Raw genomic sequence first — 24,914 nt, 5'->3', positions numbered from 1 at the left:
GCCACAAACTAAACTACAGCATACTTACTAGTCCACATTTCTCTGAGCGCGTGTGATTGCCTCTCCTGCTGGAATGGCTCCATTACTGAGCTTGTCATGTAGACTGCTGCTTCTGCTGCCTCTTATTGGAGTATGTTTGACGAAATTTGCAAGGGGTGAGTGTGAGTTATTATTTTATTTTTCATGATTATAATTTTAAAGTTCATTTTGCCAAAGTTGGAGGGAATATTCCGCTTTATGGAGCACTTCTAGAAGTTCTACAAGCATATTAAGAATAGAAGACCCAACTGTGCTATATATTTGTCGATTTAATACAATAATGATTCAAGTGTTAGTTATAATGTATTTGCTGCCAGAACTTGTAACTTTACCCTCACACGACCATTAAGGAAATGAAAGTCAAATCACGCAATATTCACTTTTTAAAGTGTTTATAGAGACACAAAGCAGCTTTGAATCTAATGTGACATAGGCTATACAGTTTATATTTTAGATCACGGATTATAAAGATTGCAGGATTGCATACTAAATAATACTAGGTTTCTTAAGGTGTCCCGCCATTGAGAGTTCAAGCGCTCTGGTGGCTCAAAACTTTCAGCTAAACTTTGATGGTTAAATCCAAAATAATCTTCAGGATTTATTTTTGTCAACAAAGGCTGTGTGTATTTACAACCACAATTTCTAAAGGAGATGAAACTCGAGGATTGAAAGGATTTGACATTAAAAAGTGCATTTTGTGCCACTTTTGTTCTGTCTGCTGTGATAAACATGGGAAGATGACATTTTAACTTTTGGGAATTGGAATTTAATATTTAACTTATTATTGGTAGGTGTATTTAATCCCTGCAATGCAAACAAAGGATCAGTTGATGTCTTGTAGATTTGAATGGCTATGTTTTTGTTTTGTTTTTTTTGTTATTGCAATTATGTAATGTTTGATTATATTATAAGAGGAAATAGCTAAATGTAATTGTATATGTTCTTAGTTTAGTTTAAGTGTAGGAAATCTGATTAAAAAATAAAAGAACAAAATTAGTGCTTTAGAAATGGCTACTGTAGCCTACTAGTGTATTACTTGACTTTTTTAAATTGTTGACACCAACAAATATCATTAAATGCAAAGATTTCATCAATCAGTTCCTCTTAATATATTTTTTTTTTTTATCAAAACGAATACATTTTCAGTGGGCGTTTTATTTATAAGACATTCATTTCTTATTTTCTATAGGCTATAAGCACAAAGAATGCCATCCATTTGCCCCATCCATTTATATTTCTTTTAAATCAGTGAAATAGTCTAAACAATCATGGCTGTTATCTAAAAAAACAAATCAATGAAAAAAAAAAAAAAATCTATGTAAATAATACACAAGATATCATAGCACATCTGCTAGATAAGATGAACTCATTACAGGAAACTTTTATTTTATATTTATTTAAAAAAATTTGTCCCAAGCCCTTTTTTAATTTTAGACCCTGACTAAAATATATGAAATATATGAAGAATTGCATGTTTCAATATATGCAATTCTTAGATTTTAGGTAGAGAGACAATAGATGTCATTATGGTTGGTAGCCTATATAACATCAGTAAAATGTGATTAATTTGTTATTAATTTAATATTTACTTAACACCCACCCATTGGTGCCATAGCTCTTTAATAGTTTGCACGTGGAAACCGCTTATGCCGAAGAAATGTTTTGTTCTTCTTGGCTGCAGTCCATGCATTGTGAACTTTTAGATCTGCTTAACTGCACCAATCAATATGCTGGCTCTCAATCCTCCATAAATCTCTTTAGCGTCTCTGGATGCTTGGAGGTCACAATCTCAACTCAACACTGTTGCTGTTATGATGAAAGGATTTGTTTTAATTAAATGATCTTTAAAAATAGATTGGTGTACGTATGGTGGAATGAAATATGCATGCTGCAAAACTCGGGCATGTGCATATGGTAATGTTATAAAAATCTGACTGCTTGACATTGTACTTACTTCATGTTTGGGCAGATTTTACTTCTACTTGCTTTAAAGTGATGCTGCTTTCCTTTGAAGCCTACAGTGTGATTAAATATGGTTTAAGAAGTCCATATATAAACTTGATTAAGTACCAGAATAATATCCTAAGACAAAATGTAACTGTGATTTATCCAAAACATGGCTAGTTACCAATACATAGTTGTTGTTTTTATTACTTTGGAAAAATTGGGATTATTGGTGATTTTGTTTTTATTTTTTTAATAGTACATACTGTGTTTATTTTTTTATATATATTTAATCTTTTCCCCCTGTTGTCACCAGGCATAGTTCATAGAAATAGTAGTTCAATTTCCTTTTAAACATTCTTCTGACATGTATGCTTTTTAGACCTGAAAAATGTAGAAGGGTGTGTAAGAGATGTTCCTTTCTGTGAATAATGGGCTGTACTCTAGTATCGGCTGTGAAGCTCACATAAAGAGACAGCCAAATGCGACCTCCATTCTCAAGAATGGTGCGATGAAGAGATCAGGCTTCTGATATGGCTCGACAGTGTGTGAACCACTGATTTATTAGTAACTGTTTCAATGAACAAACAAATAATGAATTCTCGTTATGCTAATTACATAACTGACATTGTTTTGAATATTAGCCTATATGACATAGGTTAGCCTATGTAAATTAACACATTCTGAAGGGTTTTGTATTTGTTTATATTTAAGAAACACTTTCAGCCTCACAGAGTTGTCGTTGGCTCTGTGTATTTTTTGGAAATTAATTTTCATCATGAAATTTTACTGAACCCTGCAAAGCCATCCTAATCTGCTAGACGCTTAATCCTCGCTAATTTTTTTTCTTTCTGGGTTAAATATACAGCTATTAGTCATGCCTCATTGAATGAGTCATTAGAGGAAGGCTTTTCTGAGCCGATAGCTCTATCTTTTTCCTGAGGTCTGACCCTTTTTCGAGACAAATGGTTTATTTCAGTGTTTTTTTGAGACTCTTCGCAGAATTGCAGAAAGCTCCTCCCTTAAGGGACTTTTGAATGGTCTGTAAGTGCCATATCTGAAGTTCCAGTGAAACATCAGGAGGAGAAGCGTGCTCTTTTGATTGGACTACGACAGAGACTGTAATTGCATCTGGCGTTGCTTACACATTTGCTCCAGATGAATCCATGCAAGACTGATGTCATTAAATATAGACTTACATGGTTAAAAAATCATTATTCTCAAATTTGTTCATATGGGAGCTGTATTGCTCAAACAGTGTTCAAAGGCCAAGACATGTAGAGTAACCTTGTGTGGGTTGTAAAAAGATGGATGAGATTAAAGGCGCCTGCACACTTTTATACCGCGTCACAGAATCCTGTAAATACATTGATTTCAATAGTGTATCACAAGAGCGTAGAGGGAGAACGCAAGGGTTTTTACAAAAATGACAAATAGGCCTGCACGATATTATCGTTTCAGCATCGACATCGTAATGTGGGCATCCACGATAGTCACATCGCAGGATGTGCGATGTTAAGTTAAAGAAATCGTACTGCTGAAACACTGCCAGCGGGACATTAAACAGGAAGTGTCTGTCTGAACTCACAACAGGTTTTGCGAGGGAATGCAAAGGGTTTGCGTGGGAATAAAAAAAAAAAAAAAAATTCTCCCATCCCAAATATTTTCCACAACCATGTCCCTTTAGGGGCTCTGTAGTACTTGGCTGTTTAAATAAAAGGCTAATTTAATTTATTTAGTCACATTATGATAAAGAAAAATGACATTTTTATTATCAAATCATTTGGGAGAGATTTAAGTCATAGTGATGTATGACCAGTGGTAGATTACTTACAAATTGTAGTCTGTTACTGAAAATTGTAGTTAGTAGTAATGTAATCTAGATTATGCATTTTAGGTACTGTTTTCTGATTACCTTTAGATTACTTTTGACCTCGTTCATCACTTAGTTTTGAATGGGATTATTGTGTATCATATATAAAAAGAAAACATTACTTTTAGATGACTTTTGACCTAACTTGTTCATCACTTAGTTTATTGTGTGCCATATATAAACAGAAAACAAAGAGAAAGAAAATACTTTGTTATCAACAAAATGAAATGCATTAAGCATTACATTATGGGAGGGTTTCCCAAACTGGGGTTAATAAAAGAACTGCACAGGGGCATTATGAGTTTATCAAAAGCTATGAAATATAAAATAAATGCATTTTTTGAAGAAAAAATGTCAATGTGACCATTATCCAACACCAGAGAACTGTGTTAAATGATTGAAAAATGTACTTAAAATCTCAGGAATCCCTGCATGAAAAAACAATAATAAACATGAAAACAGCAATGACATTACACATTTAACGTTTTCCAGGTTTTAAATATTTATGTACCGACTTTAGTCTAGATCAATAATTTGTGAAGGTCACTGCATGTTTCACAGCTATATATCAGCAGTGGTTAGTAATTTGCATAATTATTAATCTCATACATGGTGTAACTGAGAGGTGCTTTTGTGCCCAAATTTAGAAGCGTCACAAGTTTATTTACATGACATTTACATGGCCATTTTATATTGTGAATATAGTCAAAGCTAAACAGTGTGACACACAATAGGAAATTAATTTGGAAAGCAGAATTAAAAAGTAAAGAGAAGAATTAGAGATTATGAATAATTTAATGCCATTGCATCGCATGAATAACATGTAATCATGTCATCTATAAAAAAGTAACTGTAATCCAATTATAAGCATTTTAAAACAATGTAATTACAAGTACAACATGTTTGGAATCTGATTACATAATCCTTATTCATATAATCAGTCACTACCCAGCACTGTGTACGACATATGTGCTTTGTTACTTTTAAGATTGGAGTAAAATGAGTAAACATATTTGGTTTTAAGTAACAGAACTCAAGTAAAGTACAGATTCCCCAAAATAAGTAGTGACATACTACTAAGAGTAAGTATCACTTAGATACTTTACACCGCTCTGCCATTAAAACATATTTAACAGGTCCTATTCAACAAATGCTTCCCTTGTGTGTAGGGGCCCTAAGACAGCAGTTCAGTGAGAATTATCATCAGGCCCACATGGAATTTGTGCCCACAGAACTCCACAGAAAGTTCAGTACATTTCCACAGAACTAAGTTCATCATGCATCCGGTTACTCACATGCCCACACTGTGCATATTGGGTTAATTTTGATAAAGAATTCAAAATAATTTCCCTTTAAAATCAGCACATAAAAAATAAATAAAAGTCTGCCGATTCTGTCTGGGCCTGCTCATCATGTATGCCATGTATCAAAATTTCCACAATGAGTCCTCGTGAGATGACATCATTGGTTTGCTTTCATTACAAACCAGCTCAGCAATAGGGTTGTGTCAAGGCACGTTCTGACATTGTTCTTTGTCTTCTTGGCTGATCATAAAGGAACTGCTTAAGATCACTTATCAAGACTAACTTATTGCAAATGCCCTCTGGGCTGTTTGTCACTCATAGCGATACACAGTAGCATGGTTGAGTAGCTTTAATGCTGAATGGGTTTTGCATGCAAAACACAAGATTAATGTCAGAATCACTCATGTGGGCTGTTCTATCAATATTATCAACAAACCTTTGCTGTCATATCTTCTCTTGTGTTTTTCTTACACTGAATTATTAGACTTCTTTGTGGCAGGATTTAATTTTTTTTTACCCATGCCAAAGTCAGCTAATCACTGATTGAAAAATGATCGAAGGATGTTGCGTTTTAGTGCATTATGTCATCTCATTTATAAACCTTTAAAAGCATGTGTGTGAGTATATGTGTTAATGTCTGCCTACAGCCATCTGTATCAAATTTGAAAGAATATGAAAAAATATCCAAAGTTCCTTTAAGGCAAGTCAGTGAATTTGGCAGCTATGTTAACAACACCCCCTGGCAGCTATTTTCTATCGCAATAGGCATGCAAGTACAGGTCCTATCTACTTGAATGTGGAAAGACAGAAATCTCAGAAACTGTTGGTTAAGCTTATGCTTCATATTTCAAAACATGGTATCATATTTTACAAAATGGTATCATTTTGTTTTTTTGTTTACCTAAAATAACCCCAAATTATGTAGGTTGGTCCAGATAATGTGCATGCTTGTTATTGAGCAGCTAATACTTTACCAATAAGGCAATGTGGCATTTTAAATAAAGGGCATGACTTCCTTTCCTTAAATTATCATATTGTGATTTCCCCCATTCATTTATCTGTCCCCTTTTTAAAATGTCTGATATTGATTCCGAAATGCATGCTTTTATCATGCAACATCTTATTAGCCTTGTACATGAAAGTGCCAGAAGGCATGTCCTAATTCTTTCTTTGACTTAGTCAAACATTCTGTGCCCAAGAGTATCAACTCGTTTCATGACTCTGTTCCCATGGTGATAATTATTGTGTAGAAAACAGTCAAAAGGTCTCCCAGTTTATCAAGACCTTGTTTGATCTGTTGCATTAACTCATTCGGATCAAAACTAGCACTGGTGGGCGATATGGCAAAATTTAAAATGGCTTTTAAAAATCTTCCCAAACATATCCGTAGGTTGAACAAACAATGAGCTTAAATATCTTTGTATTTTTCAAGTTAGTATTTAACATGAGGCCTCTAAACATCCAGAAGCCATGCATGTATTCCTGCCTGGCACATTTACATCAACAGCCTTGTGGTGGTTAATCAGTGCTCTCAATTTCACATGTTCTGTGTTGTGTACAGACTTACTGCAGAGACAGAGAGAAACCAGATAAGCCTTTTACTTCAGGCGGTTAACTAGCTATACAGCATACCATGCAATGCTGTTGGATATCTTTCCCTCTGCAGCCTTATGTTTTACGTATGTCTACATCAGGTGTCCCATATGGTCGAGCAGACCGGTGGCCACACACTCATTTAAAGAGCCAGAATCCTCTCATGCAGTCAGTTGCAGACCTGACAATAATTAATGGGGTGTACGGGATTATTTGCTTCAGCGAGCCCTGAACTGCAGACCTCAGATAATTGCACGAGGTGATAGCTAGGCGGATTTTCTGTCCCACAAGAGTTTCATGGGATCCGACACGGCATGGTTTACTAGGTCACCCATTGTTGTTATCTCTGAACGGTAGTAGAATAAACAAGTTCGGACCTATCTGGGATTTTAAGGTGTTGCAAATATAACCAAAGGATTTTGTAGACAAAGACGATCTGCAATGTCACTGGCAAACAGGCCGAAACGTGGATCAAGTCAGGACACCTGACAACAGCAAAGTGAAAAAAGTCAAAGCTAGGTTACAAGTCAGTGCAAATCAAAACACCCATATCGTTTTTCTTTTTTTTTTTCATGTTAAAATGCTTTAATCCCACTTTAACTTACAGAGACAAGTAAGTAAATTATTTAAAATGTATTTGTAAGCTATTTAAAAAGGGTAACCATTTTAGCTCTGTGGCACTTTCCAGCTCAACCTGTGGTGCACAAAAGGGCTTCTGGAAACCAGTTAGAACTCAGTCATTATTGTTGCAGTTCAGTTCAGTGACAGAAATTACACATTTGACCTTGAGCAAGAGTTTGATTGTTGTGCAAGGTTGTGTTGTAATATTTATCAAGATAACCAGACAACACCCAAGAAATCTCTTATGCTCACTAAGTTTATCTGATCCCAAAAAAAACGGTAAAAATTGGAATATTGTGAAATATTATCACAACTTAAAACATCGGTTTTCTATTTTGATATATTTTACAATAATTTGCTGCAAGAAACATTTATTATTATCAATGTTGAAAACAGTTGTATAAAATTGATACCTTTTTTCAGAAATGCATTGATAAATAGAAACTTCAAAAGAACAGCATTTATGTGAAAATAAATAAATAATTGTAACAAATAATATAATTAACTTCACTGTCATGCACTGTGGCCTAAAGATTTCATGACATGAGAAATCACATTTTTCTTGATCTTTTGACATGCAGTATAAGTTGTTTTTGCACCATTAAAACATTCTGTTTCAAAGCTTAAAACGTCCTCATTAAAAACAAAGTAATTATTTAACCAAGATCCAAAAACGGCTCGTTTGGATATTGTGGGATTTGTGACATTTTGACGGATCTGCGAAATGCATTTGAATATGACTGCATCTAGAGCAAGACACAAATAGACAAATAGTTTCACAACATCGCACCAAATGCTCATATGACAAATAGAAGAGTAAAGGAATGTTTGCTCGTTTAAAGTCACCATTAAATCAAAATTGACAATTCTTATTTTTTATGGAATATTTCAGTGTTTTTTAAAATAAATGATTTATCTATGCACATTTATTTTTTATTTTTTATGTGCCCTAGTAATCTTCAATCAAATGGGGCATTTGCAGATTGTTTTGTAAATGATGAACAGTATAATGGAGAGTTGGCAAAGAAACTTTTGTTTAAAGATGAAGCAGCTAACTCTACTGGATCTGACATCAGCTGCAGTACATCGCAAACCATTAGTAAACAATTTCATAATGCTTTGTCTGTAAATGACAGTTTTAATGTTAATATGTGCAATAGTGAGGGGACATTAATACTTTTTCATATGCACGTTTTCATATTTCATATGACGTTAGCCAAAAAAAAAATTAAATAAAATAATCCATGTCATGCCCCCTTTAAACATTTGTTAAATGCACTTCAGTTTGGTGACACCGAAATTACACAATTGGACCTTTTAAGGAGCAACAGTTTGATTTTGTGAAAGGCCGATGTTGCTATTTATCACGGGAACCAGACTGCCTTGCCTTTCCTTTTCCTTACAGTTTGACCTTACACCAAGTTAACAAGCACAAGGTCTTGATTTAGTTCCATTTTATTAAAGACAAAATCAACAGAATTTTGTAACTTGATGTCAAATATCTATATAATGTATATGTACTGTAGAAGGATGGCCCTTTAGTTTCCTGTGTGTTAGTGATTGTTGCCACCTGAGTGACTGTTCCCTTAGACTTTGAACTCTATTTGCTGACTAAATAAGAAGCATGACTCAGACTGTTAAAATCATATCCTCTGGCTATGAAACATCTCTTTCTTTGACTATAGTGTCTAACACATCTGTACCAGTGTTATTTTTCTGACAAATCAGAGATGAGGAAAGTATTATTATGTCACATAAAGAAAAGGGTCTGAATTTAAAACTGACTCACTGGTTACTTATTTACAAATGACAAATACCTTGCCACTCATCCTCATAGTGGCATTGCATTACTGTAGATACGCTGCTGACGGTATTATTAATCACTGCGTTGTTGCAAAGGTAACTAACAGCAAACCCTGAGCAAACATGACACGTTGACACCTGTAAACAGATATTTACATGCATTGTGCTTTTCTTCAGACCGAGAGTTCCTGAATGTTTTACTCTTTTCAGATACTGACCGATGTGCTGAATTCCAGCTTGTGATAAAATCAACACCCCTCATTCAAACAGGCATAAAAACAAGAAAGGGCTGAGTCTCAACATGGGGCAACCTGCCCAAGCTCAGCATTGGCAATGAGTTTGGCAAAGAACCAGTTTAGGTTGTTCTGACCACTATCCAAATTGAGGTGTGTTGAGGCTGAAGCCAAGCAGAACAGACAATTCATGCTGGCCTAAAAAAGCAGCTGGCGGTTGAAAATTTAACAGCCAGCCATGTTTTTACCATTATTAACATAACTTTTGGGAGGAATTCTGCAGGGCCAGCTATTGTTTTGAATAAACCTTTTTATGATACACTGGAATGCATGTTTAATTGGTACATTTAAAATACAACCTATACAACCTGTAAAAAATTATATGATCAATAAGTTATGACAACATATGTTTTTACATTGCTTTAACTCATCAAAATAAGTCAAGCAATTTTCAACTTTATTTTATAAGTTATACAAGAATCAACTCATTTTTAAAAGTCAGTTTAATGCAATTTAAGTTGAAATGACTTGAACATCCAAGTTGATTGTACTTAAAAATTTAAGGCAGCAACATTTTTTGCAGTTGTCTTAAAAAGTTGTTGTATCAATGGGAATGGAGAACAAAAAAAACAACAACAACAAGAAACAGGTCCTCTGGAATTCCGGCTCACATAATTGATGTAATTATTTTGTTCAGCATTTTTTACCATTATTTTTTTCATAATGGTTTATGATAATATATATATATATATATAAGTAATAACATAATAAATAATAAATAGTTTCTCAAGCTGTGATGATAAGAAAATTTTCTTTTATGAAGAAAAAATATATTTTTTTATCTCAGTATTTAGTAGCTCCTAGGAAATCATAATTGAAATCTATTTCTAGACTTAAGTTGCATCTCTTGCTTCTCTTTTTTCCCCCTCTTGAGTAAAAAAGTATCTTGTCTCAACTGTGCTCAGATTTAGCAAAACCCCAAATTCTGTGAAAAATCTTCAAAGATTAAATCACTATGTTTTTTAAAATACATTAATACTTTTTATTCCGCAATGATGCTATAAATTGTTCAAAAAGTGGCAGTAACAAAACATTTATTAACAAAATATTAAGTAAGTGACTGTTACATAAGATTTCTATTTCAAATGAATACTGTCCTTTTCAACTTTCCATTCATCAAAGAATCCTAATATATATATATATATATATATATATATATATATATATAATTTTTTCTTTCTTTTTTTTTCCACAAAAATATTAAGCAGCACAGCTGTTTTCAACATTGATACTCGTCATCAAGTTTACGGAACCTAACTATCTGAATCATGTGTTTGATGACAAGTTTGCTTCAGCGAGTGTTTGATGACAAGGGAGTTCTCTAGTTAACTTGATAAATACTTAGCCTTACACAACAATCAAAAGAAAAACATTACAAAATCTTATTTAAAAAAGTCTAAAGACCCAAACTTTTGAATGGAAGTGTATGTGAGCTATGTATAGAGGCTAAGGAAATAATCCCTTATTTATTGGCTTCAGTATATCGGCCAAATTGTCTTGTCGGACAGATAACGGTAACATTTAAAATGAACATATATAACGGCCGATACCGATATGGTGGCCAATATATATCATTCATCATTCTTTAAATTTGTGTGGGCAAATAGACCCATCAGTGAAAACTCATGTGAGCACTTTCTATGAGTGGCTTAGTGTTTTTTTCTTTGTCTGCATTAGATAATAATGCAAATAAGAAAATGTATGCCTTTGTTATGTTCTACAATGGCAAACCCATCACGCAATGGGGGGGTGTTTCCTGCTTTTGTGCAGGCAAGAATTTTATCCAGAGTCTGTGGAATACCTCAGCAGAACTCTCACCAACCCGAGGGCAGGGTTGAGAGAGGATTTTAAGAGCAGTGAGGAGATGAACATCAGGATGTGACAGGATAAGTAATCCAGCCGCCCGCAGGATGTTGTCACTCAAGTCCAAGACCATCTGTTACTTTAGTTTGTGCACTTTGGATTCAGTCCTTGTTGTGTGAACAGGAAGGACCACTGAGTTCACTTTACATAGCACGCTCTCTTAGAACACACTAATATGGTTGATTCTTGGTAGGGATAGGGATTAAGAACCTATTTCTGGGATTAAAATATATATATTTTTTATTTAAACCGTCCAAATTTATATTCAAGAAAGAGTGCTTTATCATCCTCGTTGGCTTGAGAGTGGAATGGTGTAGGAGGTTCATCCTGATTAACCCAAGCATTAAACACCAAGGGCAAAGCTGTGATATCCCTAAAAATCTAAAGACTTTCATGTCAATGAGATCTCTTTAAGCAAGGGTGCCGACTCTATTAAAAGTAGGTGTATGGTTACTTTCCAATGCCAGAAAGCTCTTTTACCCCTTACTAAGCCTTAGGAGAAAGATTATAGATGGCTTAAATTTAGCACGCAGAGTTTTGTAAATTATGTACCGAGCAAATTATAACTTCTGGCTTCCTTCCACCCTCAGCAGATGGAGTGAGGTCTGAACTCCACATATTCCATCACTCATGCGCCCTCAAGAAAGACGAAGGGCCGTGCAGGGCAATGAAGGAGAGGTTCTACTTCGACATTGACACAGGTCGCTGTGAGCCCTTTGAATATGGAGGCTGTCAAGGCAATGCAAACAATTTCGAGACTCTGCAGGAGTGCCAGGATATGTGTCATGTGAAAGGTAAGGCAATCTTCACCTAACTTTTCAATGACGAATAACCATCCAAATCAATACAAATGTCAATGTGTTTTTTTTCTAGGAAATGGCAAAAAATAACCTTTTCAGAATCAATGCATCTTTCAGAATGTGTTAGTCCTATTTCATTTTCGCTCTGTAAATTGGATGAACTGACCCAGACTCATGTGTCATGACAGTATTCCACACACCTATGCAATAAACAGCATTCCAGATAAGCGTATCTTGGGTTAAGTAAAAGCACATATTACTAATATAGAAATAAGTTATGAGAGGCTGTGCAATATTGTGAGTGAGTCAAAGATAAAGAGCAATGCTCAGCAGAGTATATAATCACAACATAGCACAGCTTTGAGGGCTTTATTGCTTTTATGAAACACCTACTACAGAAAAATATTAAGGAAAGGCATTATTTTGAATAACTTAATCCATTAACTCAATATACAATAGTACCAAAAGTCTTAAAGTACTAGTGAAAGTGCTTCTGTTTTGCATTTGTTTTGGTTACACTTTATTTTATATACATTTACAATTACTGAGTAATATTAATTAACAACATGTACTTACTATAAGGGTTAAGGTTAGGAATAGGATTGGGTTTGGGGTTAGTTGCATGTAATTATGCATAATTTACTGTTATTATTACAGTAAGTACTTGTAACACGTAACAAGGACACTGAAATACAGTGTTACCCATTTTTCTAACAGTGTTGTTACTGTTAACTAAAAATATTATATTATATCTTTTTAAATATTAAATGATGAAATTCCTCAGAAACTAATTGAAATAAGTTTACATACTAAAATGACTAAATCTATATTAAATAAAAATGTATTAAAGCTATATAGACATAAAAACTCTAATGAAAATGACAAAAGCACATAAAATTACTAAAATATTAACTAAAATTAAAACTGAAAGTATAATAAAATAAAAGCTAAATACTATAGTAGTATATACAGTACATACTACTAACATTTGATCTTTTTTGCTATCAGCATAACAACTTGACTGAAAAGATGATTTAATATGAATTTCAGAATGTCATTGTTTTTTCCTTACAAATATTTTCTTTATAGTAAGTTTATATGAAAAAAATGAAGCGTTGTTATCATCTTTATGGACCCCAGTGTAATCCCTGACATGTAACAATAACAGTACATTAGTCTATGGGTGCAGCACAGTCATGTGGGTGTTGCATGTCATATCTGTACTTTACTACATCTGGAATGCTGTATTGACCAATCAGCATCCAAAACCGGAACTATTCACTATATAATATAACAGGTATTCCACCACAACATATACTTTTATGGGAACAGTGAAGAGTTCACCATGAGGGAGTCATTCCCAGCGACTCATTAACATCCCATAAAAAAACAATAATGTAATGCATTGGTGCAGTACTGCAATTATGGTTTAGTATAGAAGTGTCATGATTATTACTTGAACTATATTATTTTGTAGAGGGAATGACAGATGCTTAAAAAAAAAAATTCTGAGACTTATACCACAAGGAAAGCAGTTGTTTTGTTCAGAACAAATGCTTTCAAAGAAAGACATTGTGTATGTCACATATATTCATATATGTGTATGTTGGGAAGCCATACATGGAGTAATGCATTTTCGTAGTCCTTCAAAGCAGTGCTTTGATGAATACAAAGCATTCTAATGCAAGGAAAAGCAAACAAACCAAATATCAAATTATGTTTCATCTTCAATATTGGCATTAAATTAGTATATAAAGGCAGAAATGAAGATTACTCGAGAACAAAGAGTCTAGTTCATGGCAACAAGCCAAGGCTGAGATGAGGGAGATACCATTTAAACAATCTGATTATTTCTGCTAGAATAATAAAGAATTCTTGGTGCTTTTCCAATTAAAAAGAGGACAAATGTGCGGTTCACAGTAAAGCCAAGACACATTGGATTATTTAAAGCACTTTGGTTGGTTGGGTGAGTCATATCTCATTACGCTTTCCACTTGGGGTCATTGTGAATTGGACGGGCCCCTGCAACGTTGCCTCCTGTGAGAGATCATCGTAATAATCAGCACAAAACAGACTCTGTCATGTGACTACTAAACAAGCCTCAGTCCCATCACAGAGTGGGGAAAACCGAAACTTTGCAGCTGATTTGGACAAACACCTCCAAGGACACGATCACTCGTAAATGCCTGCGAAGTATTGCCAAAGATCCCCCATAGAGGCAGAAGAGGAAATTGACTGCTGTGTTTGGATTCATTTCTCCTGCTCTCTTCACCACATGCTCCTGTTTATTTTCAGCTCTGCCAAGTCAGTTTTTAATTTCTGTGGCCACCAAACTTGCTTTTCCTGGTAATAGAGAGAACATTTTAACCCTTTAACATAACAACCCTTCACATAACATCTGGTTTTCAGTGAACCAAAGAGGATTAATGTCACACTCTTCTTGGTCGAAGCTCTGATGTTAGCAGCACCATCACTAACTCTTCTTTACACTTTCAAAAATAAAGGTTCCAAAAAGGTGGTTTTCCAGCGATGCCGTAGAAGAACCATTTTTGGTTCTCCAAAGAACTTTTCAGTGAAAGTTCTTAAAAGAACCATTTTAGGTTTAATAATCTAAAGAACCTTTATCCACTATAAAGAACCTTTTGGAATGGAAAGGTGCCATGATGTTAAAGGTTTTCATAGAGCCATTGATGCCAATAAAGAACCTTTATTTTTAAGAGTGTATATACCTAACCATAACACTAAAAAATCTCCTCTTCCTTTCCCTTTTCTCTGCTTTTTCTGCATTGTAACTCCTCTTGCTTGTGATGCTCCTAATTTGCAAGTCGCTTTGGATAAAAGCATCTTCTAAATAAAAAGGGAACAATTAAATGAGTCCACACTGTTTGCATTTAAGCTCTTCTCACTTTTTAAAATTCGGATTCAAAGAGAATCACTGAGTATATGGAACCAACATCAAATAATAAACCACTGTGAAAAATTTGATGAATGTCTCCATCTAGTGAATCAAATCATCAATGCTCTTTAAAGAGTGGCTTGTTTTGTCTTTTGCATTTCAAGTATGAGACAAAGAAAGAGACATACGAGGAGAGAAACATAATTTTCTGAATGTTTTTCCTCGGAGACTGAATCAGTATCATTACACATTTCTTTTGAAATATAAAGTGTGTAATTTCTGTAAATGGAATTGCAATCTGTTTGCTTGAGCCAAGGAGGTATATTATGCCTTCCATAGCATTTATATTCATCTCAATGATAGTTGGTTAGCTGGTGCAGAACCTACTTGAAATTACCTGTCTTGCTGACATCTTTGTTAATGGGCACTCAGTTAAACATATTACACATAAGTAATGTCCTTGTGAGTAAACGGCACACACAGTGAGAGACACTAGCCAGGCATCAATACAGTCTCCTTTCCTAAATAGCACCCAAGAGGCTGCTCAGGAGAACAGCAGTTTTGAATTATTCATTTTGATAAGTGTTTTAGATGCAGCCCATCTGCACTTCTCTGTGCTAGAATATTGACTATGACTGTTTAAAATTGCATAATCCATTTGTAACATTAATATACAGTTACCTTCATTCAGTTTGTTAAGTGTCCTTATGAATGTGAACTTTTGATTAATGCTGTACGTGAGTGGTAATTTGCAAAGCTTAATTAGCATTCCTCCACCGCTCTCGGTTAGGACGACTGTCTGGGACGTAGAGTACACACTAAAAAAAAATGGTTCTTCAGGGGTTCTTTGCGGTGGTTAAGGTGCTATATAGCACCACTACCATTTAAAGAACCTGTTAAGCCCAGTTTGGTTCTTCAGGGGTTCTTTGCGGTGGTTAAGGTGCTATATAGCACCACTACCATTTAAAGAACCTGTTAAGCCCAGTTTGGTTCTTCAGGGGTTCTTTGCGGTGGTTAAGGTGCTATATAGCACCACTACCATTTAAAGAACCTGTTAAGCCCAGTTTGGTTCTTCAGCGGTTCTTTAGCGGTTCTTTGGGGTGGTTAATGTGCTATATGGCACCTCTTATGGTTCTACATAGCACCATTTGACAAAGGTAGGTGCTATATGGCACTTAAAGTGGTTCCCCTATGATTACAAGCCAATGAACCACTTTTAGTGCTATTTAGCACCATTTTTGTTTAGAGTGTATCAGAACACAGTCAGTATCTAATGCAGTGAGTTTAGCTGCTGACTGATGAATTCTCCCACTTCATCATGTACAACACGGTGTAGAAATTGCATAAGGTGCATGTGTTACTTGATGTGTGTTACTTGTTATTTAGCTTGCAAGTTTTATCTACAGAAACTTGCAGTATTTAACTGACTGGGATAATCCACCTTTTGACCATCTTGGCAACACAGTAATGGTGCAAATAAAATCTGACAACAACAATAGTATCTTAAAGGGATAGTTTACCTAAAAATTTATTTTGTCATTTTTTACATTATTTACTCACTCTAATGTTTCAAACATGTAGACTTTATTTCTTCTACAGAACACTAATGTGTGTGTGCGTGCGTGCGTGCGTGCGTGCGTGCATGTATTGAGTCATTGAGAACTCTTCCCTGTTCCCATAAAAGTATATGGTGTGGTGGAATGCCTGTTATATCTATGATTATAAAGTGAATCGTTTTTGGAGACCCACATGACTGTGCTGCATCCACATAGTGGCATCCACACTATGTGATGTTTATGATTAAGTTTGTGCAACTCATCGTTGCTTGTAAATTCGATCTATCCGAAAGAAGAGAGAACAACAAAATACCCTGACGATTTCTCCCAGTTGATTGGATTAAAGCTGCCTTTCTCCATGATGAATTGCCACTTAAGTGAATTATTTTAATTAGCAACATCCATAAATAAATTCTGCATTACAGGGCAAAAACGTGGCAGGAAATTAAGTGATTCTTTTAATCTGTTGAACTTTGGAATCCAGCCATTAATTTATCAACAGGGTATATGTGCTAGATGGAGAGAAAATATATCAATCACTCCATGCCTCCAGCCTGTCTGTGGCTTATGGCCAGGGGATCTGTTAAGGAAACAGTCAAACTGCTTCTGATGAAAGCCGCTGCTTTAATAATCAATTCCAATATTTGTCTAGATTAATCATGAAACACTCAATATCTATATTAATATGCCATAGTTTCTCTGTTGTGCTAATTTCTGTGTTCTCATTGTAAAATCCATTTTGCATAAAAATAATGGGATTTAAAATGCATAAATTGTTTGCATAATTTTTTTTTTTAAATGTTTAGTGCAGGCAGTTTCTCGCACTTTTAATTTTGAAAGTGCTATAAGCGACTATCCAGAGCTGTGAAATTAAATCTAGCAAATAGGAACAAATATTAATTTCAATGAAGAGACCATGAACAATCAGGCACTGGTAAAATAGCTACTGTAATATAATGAAGTGTTTACAATTTCTATTTTGCTTGCAAAAATAATTATTTTGTCAATGCATGGCTTTTTGCAGCCAGAAAGTGTTGTTATTACAACTCGTGTTTATCAGTCACAGAGACTGCTGTGATAATTTCTCATGATATTTTATGTGGTATTCCAAAGAAGAAGAAAAAAACCCATAATATTTTCTAAGACTGAAGGTGATGAAAAGGAGCACATGATTTATGGCTCTCCCATCTTTTTGCTGTCGTTGTTTTTTAGAGGACAAGAGTCCATGTCATCTGGAGGATGAACCGGGGCCATGCAGAGGACTGGTGCCTCGCTATTTTTTTGATTTCAAGGGCCAAGAATGCAAACGATTCTTTTATGGTGGCTGCTTTGGAAATGCCAACAACTTCAAGACCATAAAAGAATGCCATGAGAGATGTCTACGTATGTACCAGCAACAAAACATTTCTCTTCTCTGCAATTTTCAGTAATAACATATTGCTTTTGTACAAGCCCTGTAATTAAAGTCATCTGCATGACAAAGGTTACAGCACTTATTCTAACCTTCATTTTCCAGCTTGTTGCAGTCTATTTTTAGCAGTAATTTCAACAGTCAAATTCACTGTTGAAAATGTTATCTTTAGGAATTAAATTGTCCTTGAAGGATACATACTGTTAAAAACTACAGTATATTAGACCAGACAGCAAACAAACAGCTTGTGTGTCAGAGCAGCACAGCACTGTATCTTATTTCACTTGTGAACAGGGCGTTTACACAGATGTCTTAAAGGGGCAGCAGCTTGTTTATAGTCAGAAAAGGTGGGAAAACAATTGCCAAACAAAAAACCCTTTAATAAAACTATAAGGCGGCCAAAGGGTGGACGCAATAAATGTTTATTTGTTTACCACAATTGGATTTTTGTTTAGATAACTGTTCCACATACCATACATATCATATTTAAAGCCCCCAAAATGCACGAACATGCAATACAAGATTAGATGTCTCTTTATGATAGCTGAAGTGAGGCAAAATAATGTTTCATGAAAAAAAGCAGATGAATGACGCTCACTCTCACTCTCTCTCCTCCCCCATCATGAGTGTATACGCCCCCTACTGCTGATTGGCTACAAGTGTGTTGTGATGCTCGGTCTGATCCACTTTCAACAGCGCTTCAGAGAAATCGCTTACTGCACCTTTAATCTCTAGGTGTCCTAAATGTCGTAAAAGAGCCGCGAAAATGAAACCGACTAATATATAACCACAAAAACACTTCACTACTTGCCTTATGTTGAAAAACACTGAACAAAATTAAAAGTCATGTGAAGAGAATGCAAAGGATGTTTACAGAGAGATCTTACATATAATTTAAGTTTTTAAAGAAGTGTGCAAATAATAATTATACTTTCTCGAATTAAATTGTGCCAAGAGCTGAATAATTAGTTGTTTATAAGCATATATGTTTATATATAGAAGCACTAAACCTGGATAAACAGACAGACAGGAAACGTATTAAAGGGTTAGTTCACCCAAAAATTTTAATTAATTACCCACCCTCATGTTGTTCCAAACCCATAAGACTTTCCTTCATCTTCGAAACACAAATGAAGATATTTTTGATAAAATCTTAGCGATTTCTGTCTCACCATTGACAGCTACGCAACTACCATTTTGGCGCTTCAAAAAGTTCATAAAGAGATCTTATAACTAATCCATATGAATTGAGCGGTTTAGTCCAAATTTTTTAAGAGACTTGATCGCTTGATGAACAGATTGAATTTAGGCTTTTATTCACATATAAAGATTGATCAGCGAACATAAACAGTAGCTCAAACGAACATGCATGACGTGCGAAAATGAACCTCATTGGTTTTTTCGGAAGCTCAAACGTGCTGCGTAACACATGAGAATGAACCTCATTGGTTCTTGCATGTCAAGCATGTCATGATTGAGCTTTCATTTACCATTACTGATGTGTGAGTTCATTAATGTTTATATGTGAATAAAAGCCTAAATATAATCTGTTCATAAAGTGATCGAGTCTCTTAAGAAAATTTGGACTGAACCGCTCAATTCATATGGATTCGTTTTACGATGTCTTTATGAACTTTTTGAAGCGTCAAAATGGTAGTTGTGTAGCTGTCAATTGAGAGACAGAAATTGCTCAGATTTTATTAAAAAATATCTTCATTTGTGTTTTGAAGATGAACGAAAGTAGTACGGGTTTAGAACAACATGAGGTTGAGTAAATTATGACAGAATTTTCATTTTTGCGTGAACTATCCCTTTAATGGTGCGTGTTTGTGCAACCTGAGAAAGACTCCTCTGTAACAAAAGGACATCAAATGAGATGTTTTCACTTTGTTTCCTCCTTTTAGCTAGCTCAAACCGCATGGAACAAAATTCTCCATTAAAACCAGAAGAAGAGGAAGCAAAACCCAAGACAGAACCTCTCACTAAACATGGTGAGATGAGACACAACCTGCTTGTTTATGTCAGAAAACCTTTTTATTTATACTGTATATTACAATGATCTGTATTTAAAGGTGCACTAAGTCATTTTTAGTACCTTTTAGGCACAGATGCAGCATCACACAAAAACGTTATTGTTTTGTAGAAATACCATTGATACATTTACTTAAATTTAGTCATTTAATCATTTAGCAGACGCTTTTACCCAAAGCGACTTACAAATGAGAACAATATAACCTTTTATATGAATACCTTTTATATAAATCTTTTTTTGTGATTCACTAAGTATTTGGTTATTTTTAGAGTATTCTCCTTTGGATGCATCCCATTTGCCACTGCAAAAAGTGTCCCAACCAGCTGCTCAGGAAGCAGGTGAGAATCACACACACACACACACACACACACACACACACACACACATTAGCTGTGGATGTGAAAGCAGAGGGTTCTAGACAGCTGTGTTTTCATGTCAGACAGTCTGTTTGAGTCCGGAGGGCAGCGTAGCAGCCATTTTTTCTGCCTCCTTCTGCTTATTTTGACAGTTAAGAGCTGCTCTCTGCTCCTCAGCTCCAGGGCTCATGACATCTCAGTCTGGCACAGAGATAGCACACACTTAGACATACAAATCACAGTCAAATATGTGATATAATACTAATCCTAATATTAATATTTTTTTAAAAACTGAATTTCAGATTTACATGGTTACAACGTGTTGATGGTAGCTATTCATTCTACTCCACATTTACCTCTTTAATCACAGCGGTTAATGAAGTATAGTAAGTGAATTAAGATGAACCATTCTGTCAGTGGTCTGTTTTACTAATTTATTATTTGCAATTTACTTTTTGAGTTAAAAGTTACTGCTAATTAATTACAGTAATTGATTATGGGTTAAAAGATGACTCACCCTGCGTCCCAATGTGCATACTATCCATCCTAAATAGTATGTGAGATTAGAATAAGTGTGTCCCAAAGCATAGTATGTTGAAAAGTGTATGACAGAAGTCCCCGGATGGTCTACTTTTCCAGTAGATTTTTGAAGTGTGGATCCATGCACACTCTAAAGGCTAATATTGCCCACAGCCCATTGCACTTTGTAAGAGGATTTGGTGCAGAACTACAAACAAATAAAAAGTGTTAAAAAACTACAAACTTGGCATGTTGGATGTGCGCCACTCACGGTTAAGTAGAGAGGTTTAGATAAAGGGGTTAGAGTGACTAATAATCAACATTTAACCTGATAAAAATATTTATTTAATGTTATAATGTTATATTTCATCTGGAACAACAATGTGAACTTTTATAAAGATATGTTTGGTTTTTAACTTTTAAATGCATCATAATGCAAAAAATGAGGAGAGTTCTCCACATGAAAGACCCATGACTGCAGATCAACATGCTACTGCATTTCTCTCCAATATGGTAGGAAATTAAATGAATGAAATGTGGAGAATGTTAACTGTGACAAAATGATTGACAGGCCAGTTTATGTGACAGGATGCACGCAACCACGTGACAGAGCTTTCTGTTAAAGACACAATTGTATGACGTGATATTACAGTATGTCCCAAAGCTGGTGTACTGTTCTGCTACACACTGAAAAGTGTGTACTTTTTCTTCACAAAAAGAGTACATACATTTAGGGTGTAGAATAAGTAGGCTAATTGGGATGCAGCATTAGATGGCCAAATTCTCTGTGGCGCCATTGAAGGATGATGCTTAGATTTTACTGCCATCTAGTGGATCATGTATATCAAGTCAAATATAGTTTAATGTCATTCCAGCTAGAATAAATACAGGAAGTAGTACACTTATGTTTAAACATTTATTATCATGTTTTGAAATAATAACTTTAAATTAGTCATTAAATAATGTAATAATATAATATAAAATAATATAGATGTAACAACTTGGATCATATTTTAAACAACATCAATAACAAATGATCATAGTGTCCCACTTTACATCCTCTACGGTGGAACAAAACATACTCTATAAACAAAAAATAAGATACAATATAGATCAGATGTGAGGTTTACTTATAGTATGCACAATAGTGTACATTGCAAATAATACAGTTACTGTAATTGGTCCTTGGCTGCAAAGGGACATGAACATTTTTAGTATTGCTACTCTGTACAGTGTAAGCTCGGGAAAGGGGCTTTATAAACAAAGCATTATTATTAACATTAACATTATTATTATTATTATTATTATTATTAAAAGTGGATAGTTAATTGTTCAATAGACCTTATTCAGAGCAGCACCATGACAGGTATGAAAGCGAGGCTGTGAGCGATAGACTTCATCCGCTGTAAACTGCTGTATAAAGCTCCTAGATAACTTATAATTTTCCACAGCTCATGTTGTCTGGAGTTTTTTGTCTACTGAAATTTCTTGGAAAAATATTTGTGCAGTGTTTCGTCAGCAGAACACTCCAAAGACGCATTAAATAACAGTACAACCCACTGAAGAGATGGAAGTCTATCCCTCACAGCCTCACTTTCATTCCCGTTAAAAATCAAAGATGCCGCTGCTGTGAATGTCTATTGTGTAGCAGAAGTGCAGTGCGATGTATAATAATAATTCATTAAAGTGCCCTTATTATGCTATTCTAAAAGTTTCTATTTTTATTTTTGAGGTCTCCTACATCGTTTACATGCATTCAAGGTAAAAAATAAAAATAATTTTCTCATAATATAGATTGCAGCATCACCTCTTTTCTCACAGTGTCTGAAACAGTTTGATAAAGGATCCGGTCTCTCTCTAAACCCCTCCTTTCCGAGAGCCTACTCTGCTCTGATTGGTCAGTCTGTTGTGATTGGTCTAAAGCTTACAGGAAACGAAACCCCCCTTAACCATATCTGAATTTCAGCTTCCTCAGCGCTTGTATACACAGTGATATGAATAGTAACAATAGCATCAGTTTTATACAGTATCAATTCGAGTACGAGTCCTCAACCTTTTGGAAGTCCATAAGAGGATTTGCTTTCGTAGAGGAGAAAAGTGTCTTCTCGACAAGTCGACAACACGAACCAAACTATTCCAGGCCTCCGCTACAACTACAGTGTTTGAGGACGGGTCAAAGTAGACATTGTTCATGGTCAACTAATGAAGACCAGATTTGTTACAAACCTACGTAGGTTCGAGCAGGAAGACTGGAAATACTGACGACTCGTTTTAGGCAGTTCCGAATCGGTTCTTTCTTTTGGGAGACAATAACTTTTTGTTGTTGTGCACTTTGATCTTTGAAACTTTTCAGACCTTTTACATTCACAAACAGCTAAGTCAAGTCACCTTTATTTATATAGCACTATACCTGTACTACTTTTATGTGATATTATTATGGGTATTGTCTCAGTGGAACATGCATGAGAGTGTATTTTAAACAGCTAGTGATAATGTCAATATATTGTTATTGCATTTCAGAGTTCAGTCCTCCAGAAATCTGCATGAGTCCAGTTGATCGGGGCGATTGCGACGGCTCTGAGAGGAGATTCGTGTACAACCCCAGGACTGGGAGATGCCAGGCTTTTCGCTACACTGGCTGTGGAGGCAACAAAAACAACTTTGTCCACAAGAGACACTGCATGAAGATGTGCACGAAAGGTGTGTTTAATGCAGACCTTGTTTTTGTGTTTTGAGGGTTTAAAGGTGCTGTAAGCGATGAAAAACGCTGTTAAAAAGTGGATCGGACCCGAGCACCAAAACACACTTGTAGCCAATCAGCAGTAAGGGGCGTATACACTCATGATGTGTATCATGATGTGTATGAGAGAGAGCTCAGTGCACAAGACAGAGATTAGCAGATGGAGAAGCCAGAGAAAATACAAAAGAGGAAAAGGCCAGGCGAATATAACTTTAAAAAGAAGGGTTACGATCAGGCAAGAGGTAGGATCCGCATAAACATCGGATGCTTTCCAGCACTGGAGAGACCTTAAGGAGCGGGAAAGCCTGAAAACGGATGCCGAGGTTGCTTTATTTCTTCTAGACACATGAGTAATGTTGGTTTTGCTGTGTTTCACAGAACTAAGATATGCTGTCTTTTGCTTGAATATACTCGTTTGTCATCTCCACTTGGTTTTTCATTTGCATTATTATTATGGGGGGGCATCATGATACGGGTGTGATCCATTTGGGTAGGGGCGTGCTTGTTTTGGTGATTTCAAATATCAACAGCATTTACCAGCAATCGCTTACTGCACCTTTAATATTTTAATTGAGAATAACTGCATAGTTTAGTGTCAATGATGATGATGATGCATGCTCAAAGAGACAGAGTGAAAACAAAGACCTCAAGAAAAGTAAAGCAAGATTAATGTGTATTGCTGATTCTCTATGTTCAATGTTTTCTCTTTCAGATCACGGTCGGAGAAAGCAAATACGGATAAAGACAAGGAACTCAAATATCTTATTGCGATCTGTCTAGGACATATATTTTCATGATATATTTTCATGATACCAAATGCTAAACCACTCTTTTATCCACATTGTGCAGCTTTGGTATAGTGGTCGAGAAAATAAGAGACAGCAGCATGTGATTGTATCTTGCTGACCCACACATTATTATCATGTATATAATTATTACAGTTAATGGATTTTAATCTTGGCTTCATATATGAAGACGTTCTATGTATTTTAAGTGTAAAACATTATTTTCCACTCTATTTTGTTTTATGGGGAAGAAAGGACAAATTTACATACTAAATTACTTATCAACATACATTATAATTACTCATATAATTCTTTCACAATGCCGCTTATGGATCTATTTAACACTTGAGTATTTATGGCAATTATAAATATTTGGTGAGGATTCTAAATCCTTTCTTCTTTTTTGTAAAATTGTTCTCAATGTTCAAACATACAAATTCTTTGTCTTTTTATAATGTGTATACAGTAAACACTCCAAAATTTTTA

General features: G+C 35.1%; 1 protein-coding gene across 4 annotated transcripts; it reads left to right on the top strand.

Moving 5' to 3' along the window:
- Positions 1–24,914, top strand: tfpia (tissue factor pathway inhibitor a). Of its 4 annotated transcripts, none has more exons than XM_082176709.1 (7): positions 1–155; positions 11,924–12,127; positions 17,798–17,968; positions 19,901–19,987; positions 20,298–20,366; positions 23,424–23,603; positions 24,356–24,914. In XM_082176709.1, the coding sequence occupies exons 1-7, from the start codon at positions 74–76 to the stop codon at positions 24,421–24,423; spliced, it is 861 nt and encodes a 286-aa protein (XP_082032835.1). In that variant the 5' UTR covers positions 1–73; the 3' UTR covers positions 24,424–24,914. The 4 variants fall into 4 exon arrangements, with proteins under 4 accessions (XP_082032835.1, XP_082032836.1, XP_082032833.1 ...); XM_082176710.1 differs by having other exon boundaries at positions 13–155; positions 11,927–12,127; XM_082176707.1 differs by having other exon boundaries at positions 19–161.

The sequence above is a fragment of the Leuciscus leuciscus genome (genome assembly GCF_965113295.1).
Source record: "Leuciscus leuciscus genome assembly, chromosome: 7".
Classification (NCBI taxonomy): Eukaryota; Metazoa; Chordata; class Actinopteri; order Cypriniformes; family Leuciscidae; genus Leuciscus; species Leuciscus leuciscus.
This window is presented reverse-complemented; position numbering and strand designations above follow the sequence as displayed.

Coding starts and splice junctions, on each gene's coding strand:
- tfpia (XM_082176707.1), top strand. CDS start 74: ATGGCTCCATTACTGAGCTTGTCATGTAGACTGCTGCTTCTGCTGCCT. Junction 162..11,923: donor GAAATTTGCAAGGGGTGAGT/GTGAGTTATTAT, acceptor TTCCACCCTCAG/CAGATGGAGTGAGGTCTGAA. Junction 12,128..17,797: donor GGATATGTGTCATGTGAAAG/GTAAGGCAATCT, acceptor GTTGTTTTTTAG/AGGACAAGAGTCCATGTCAT.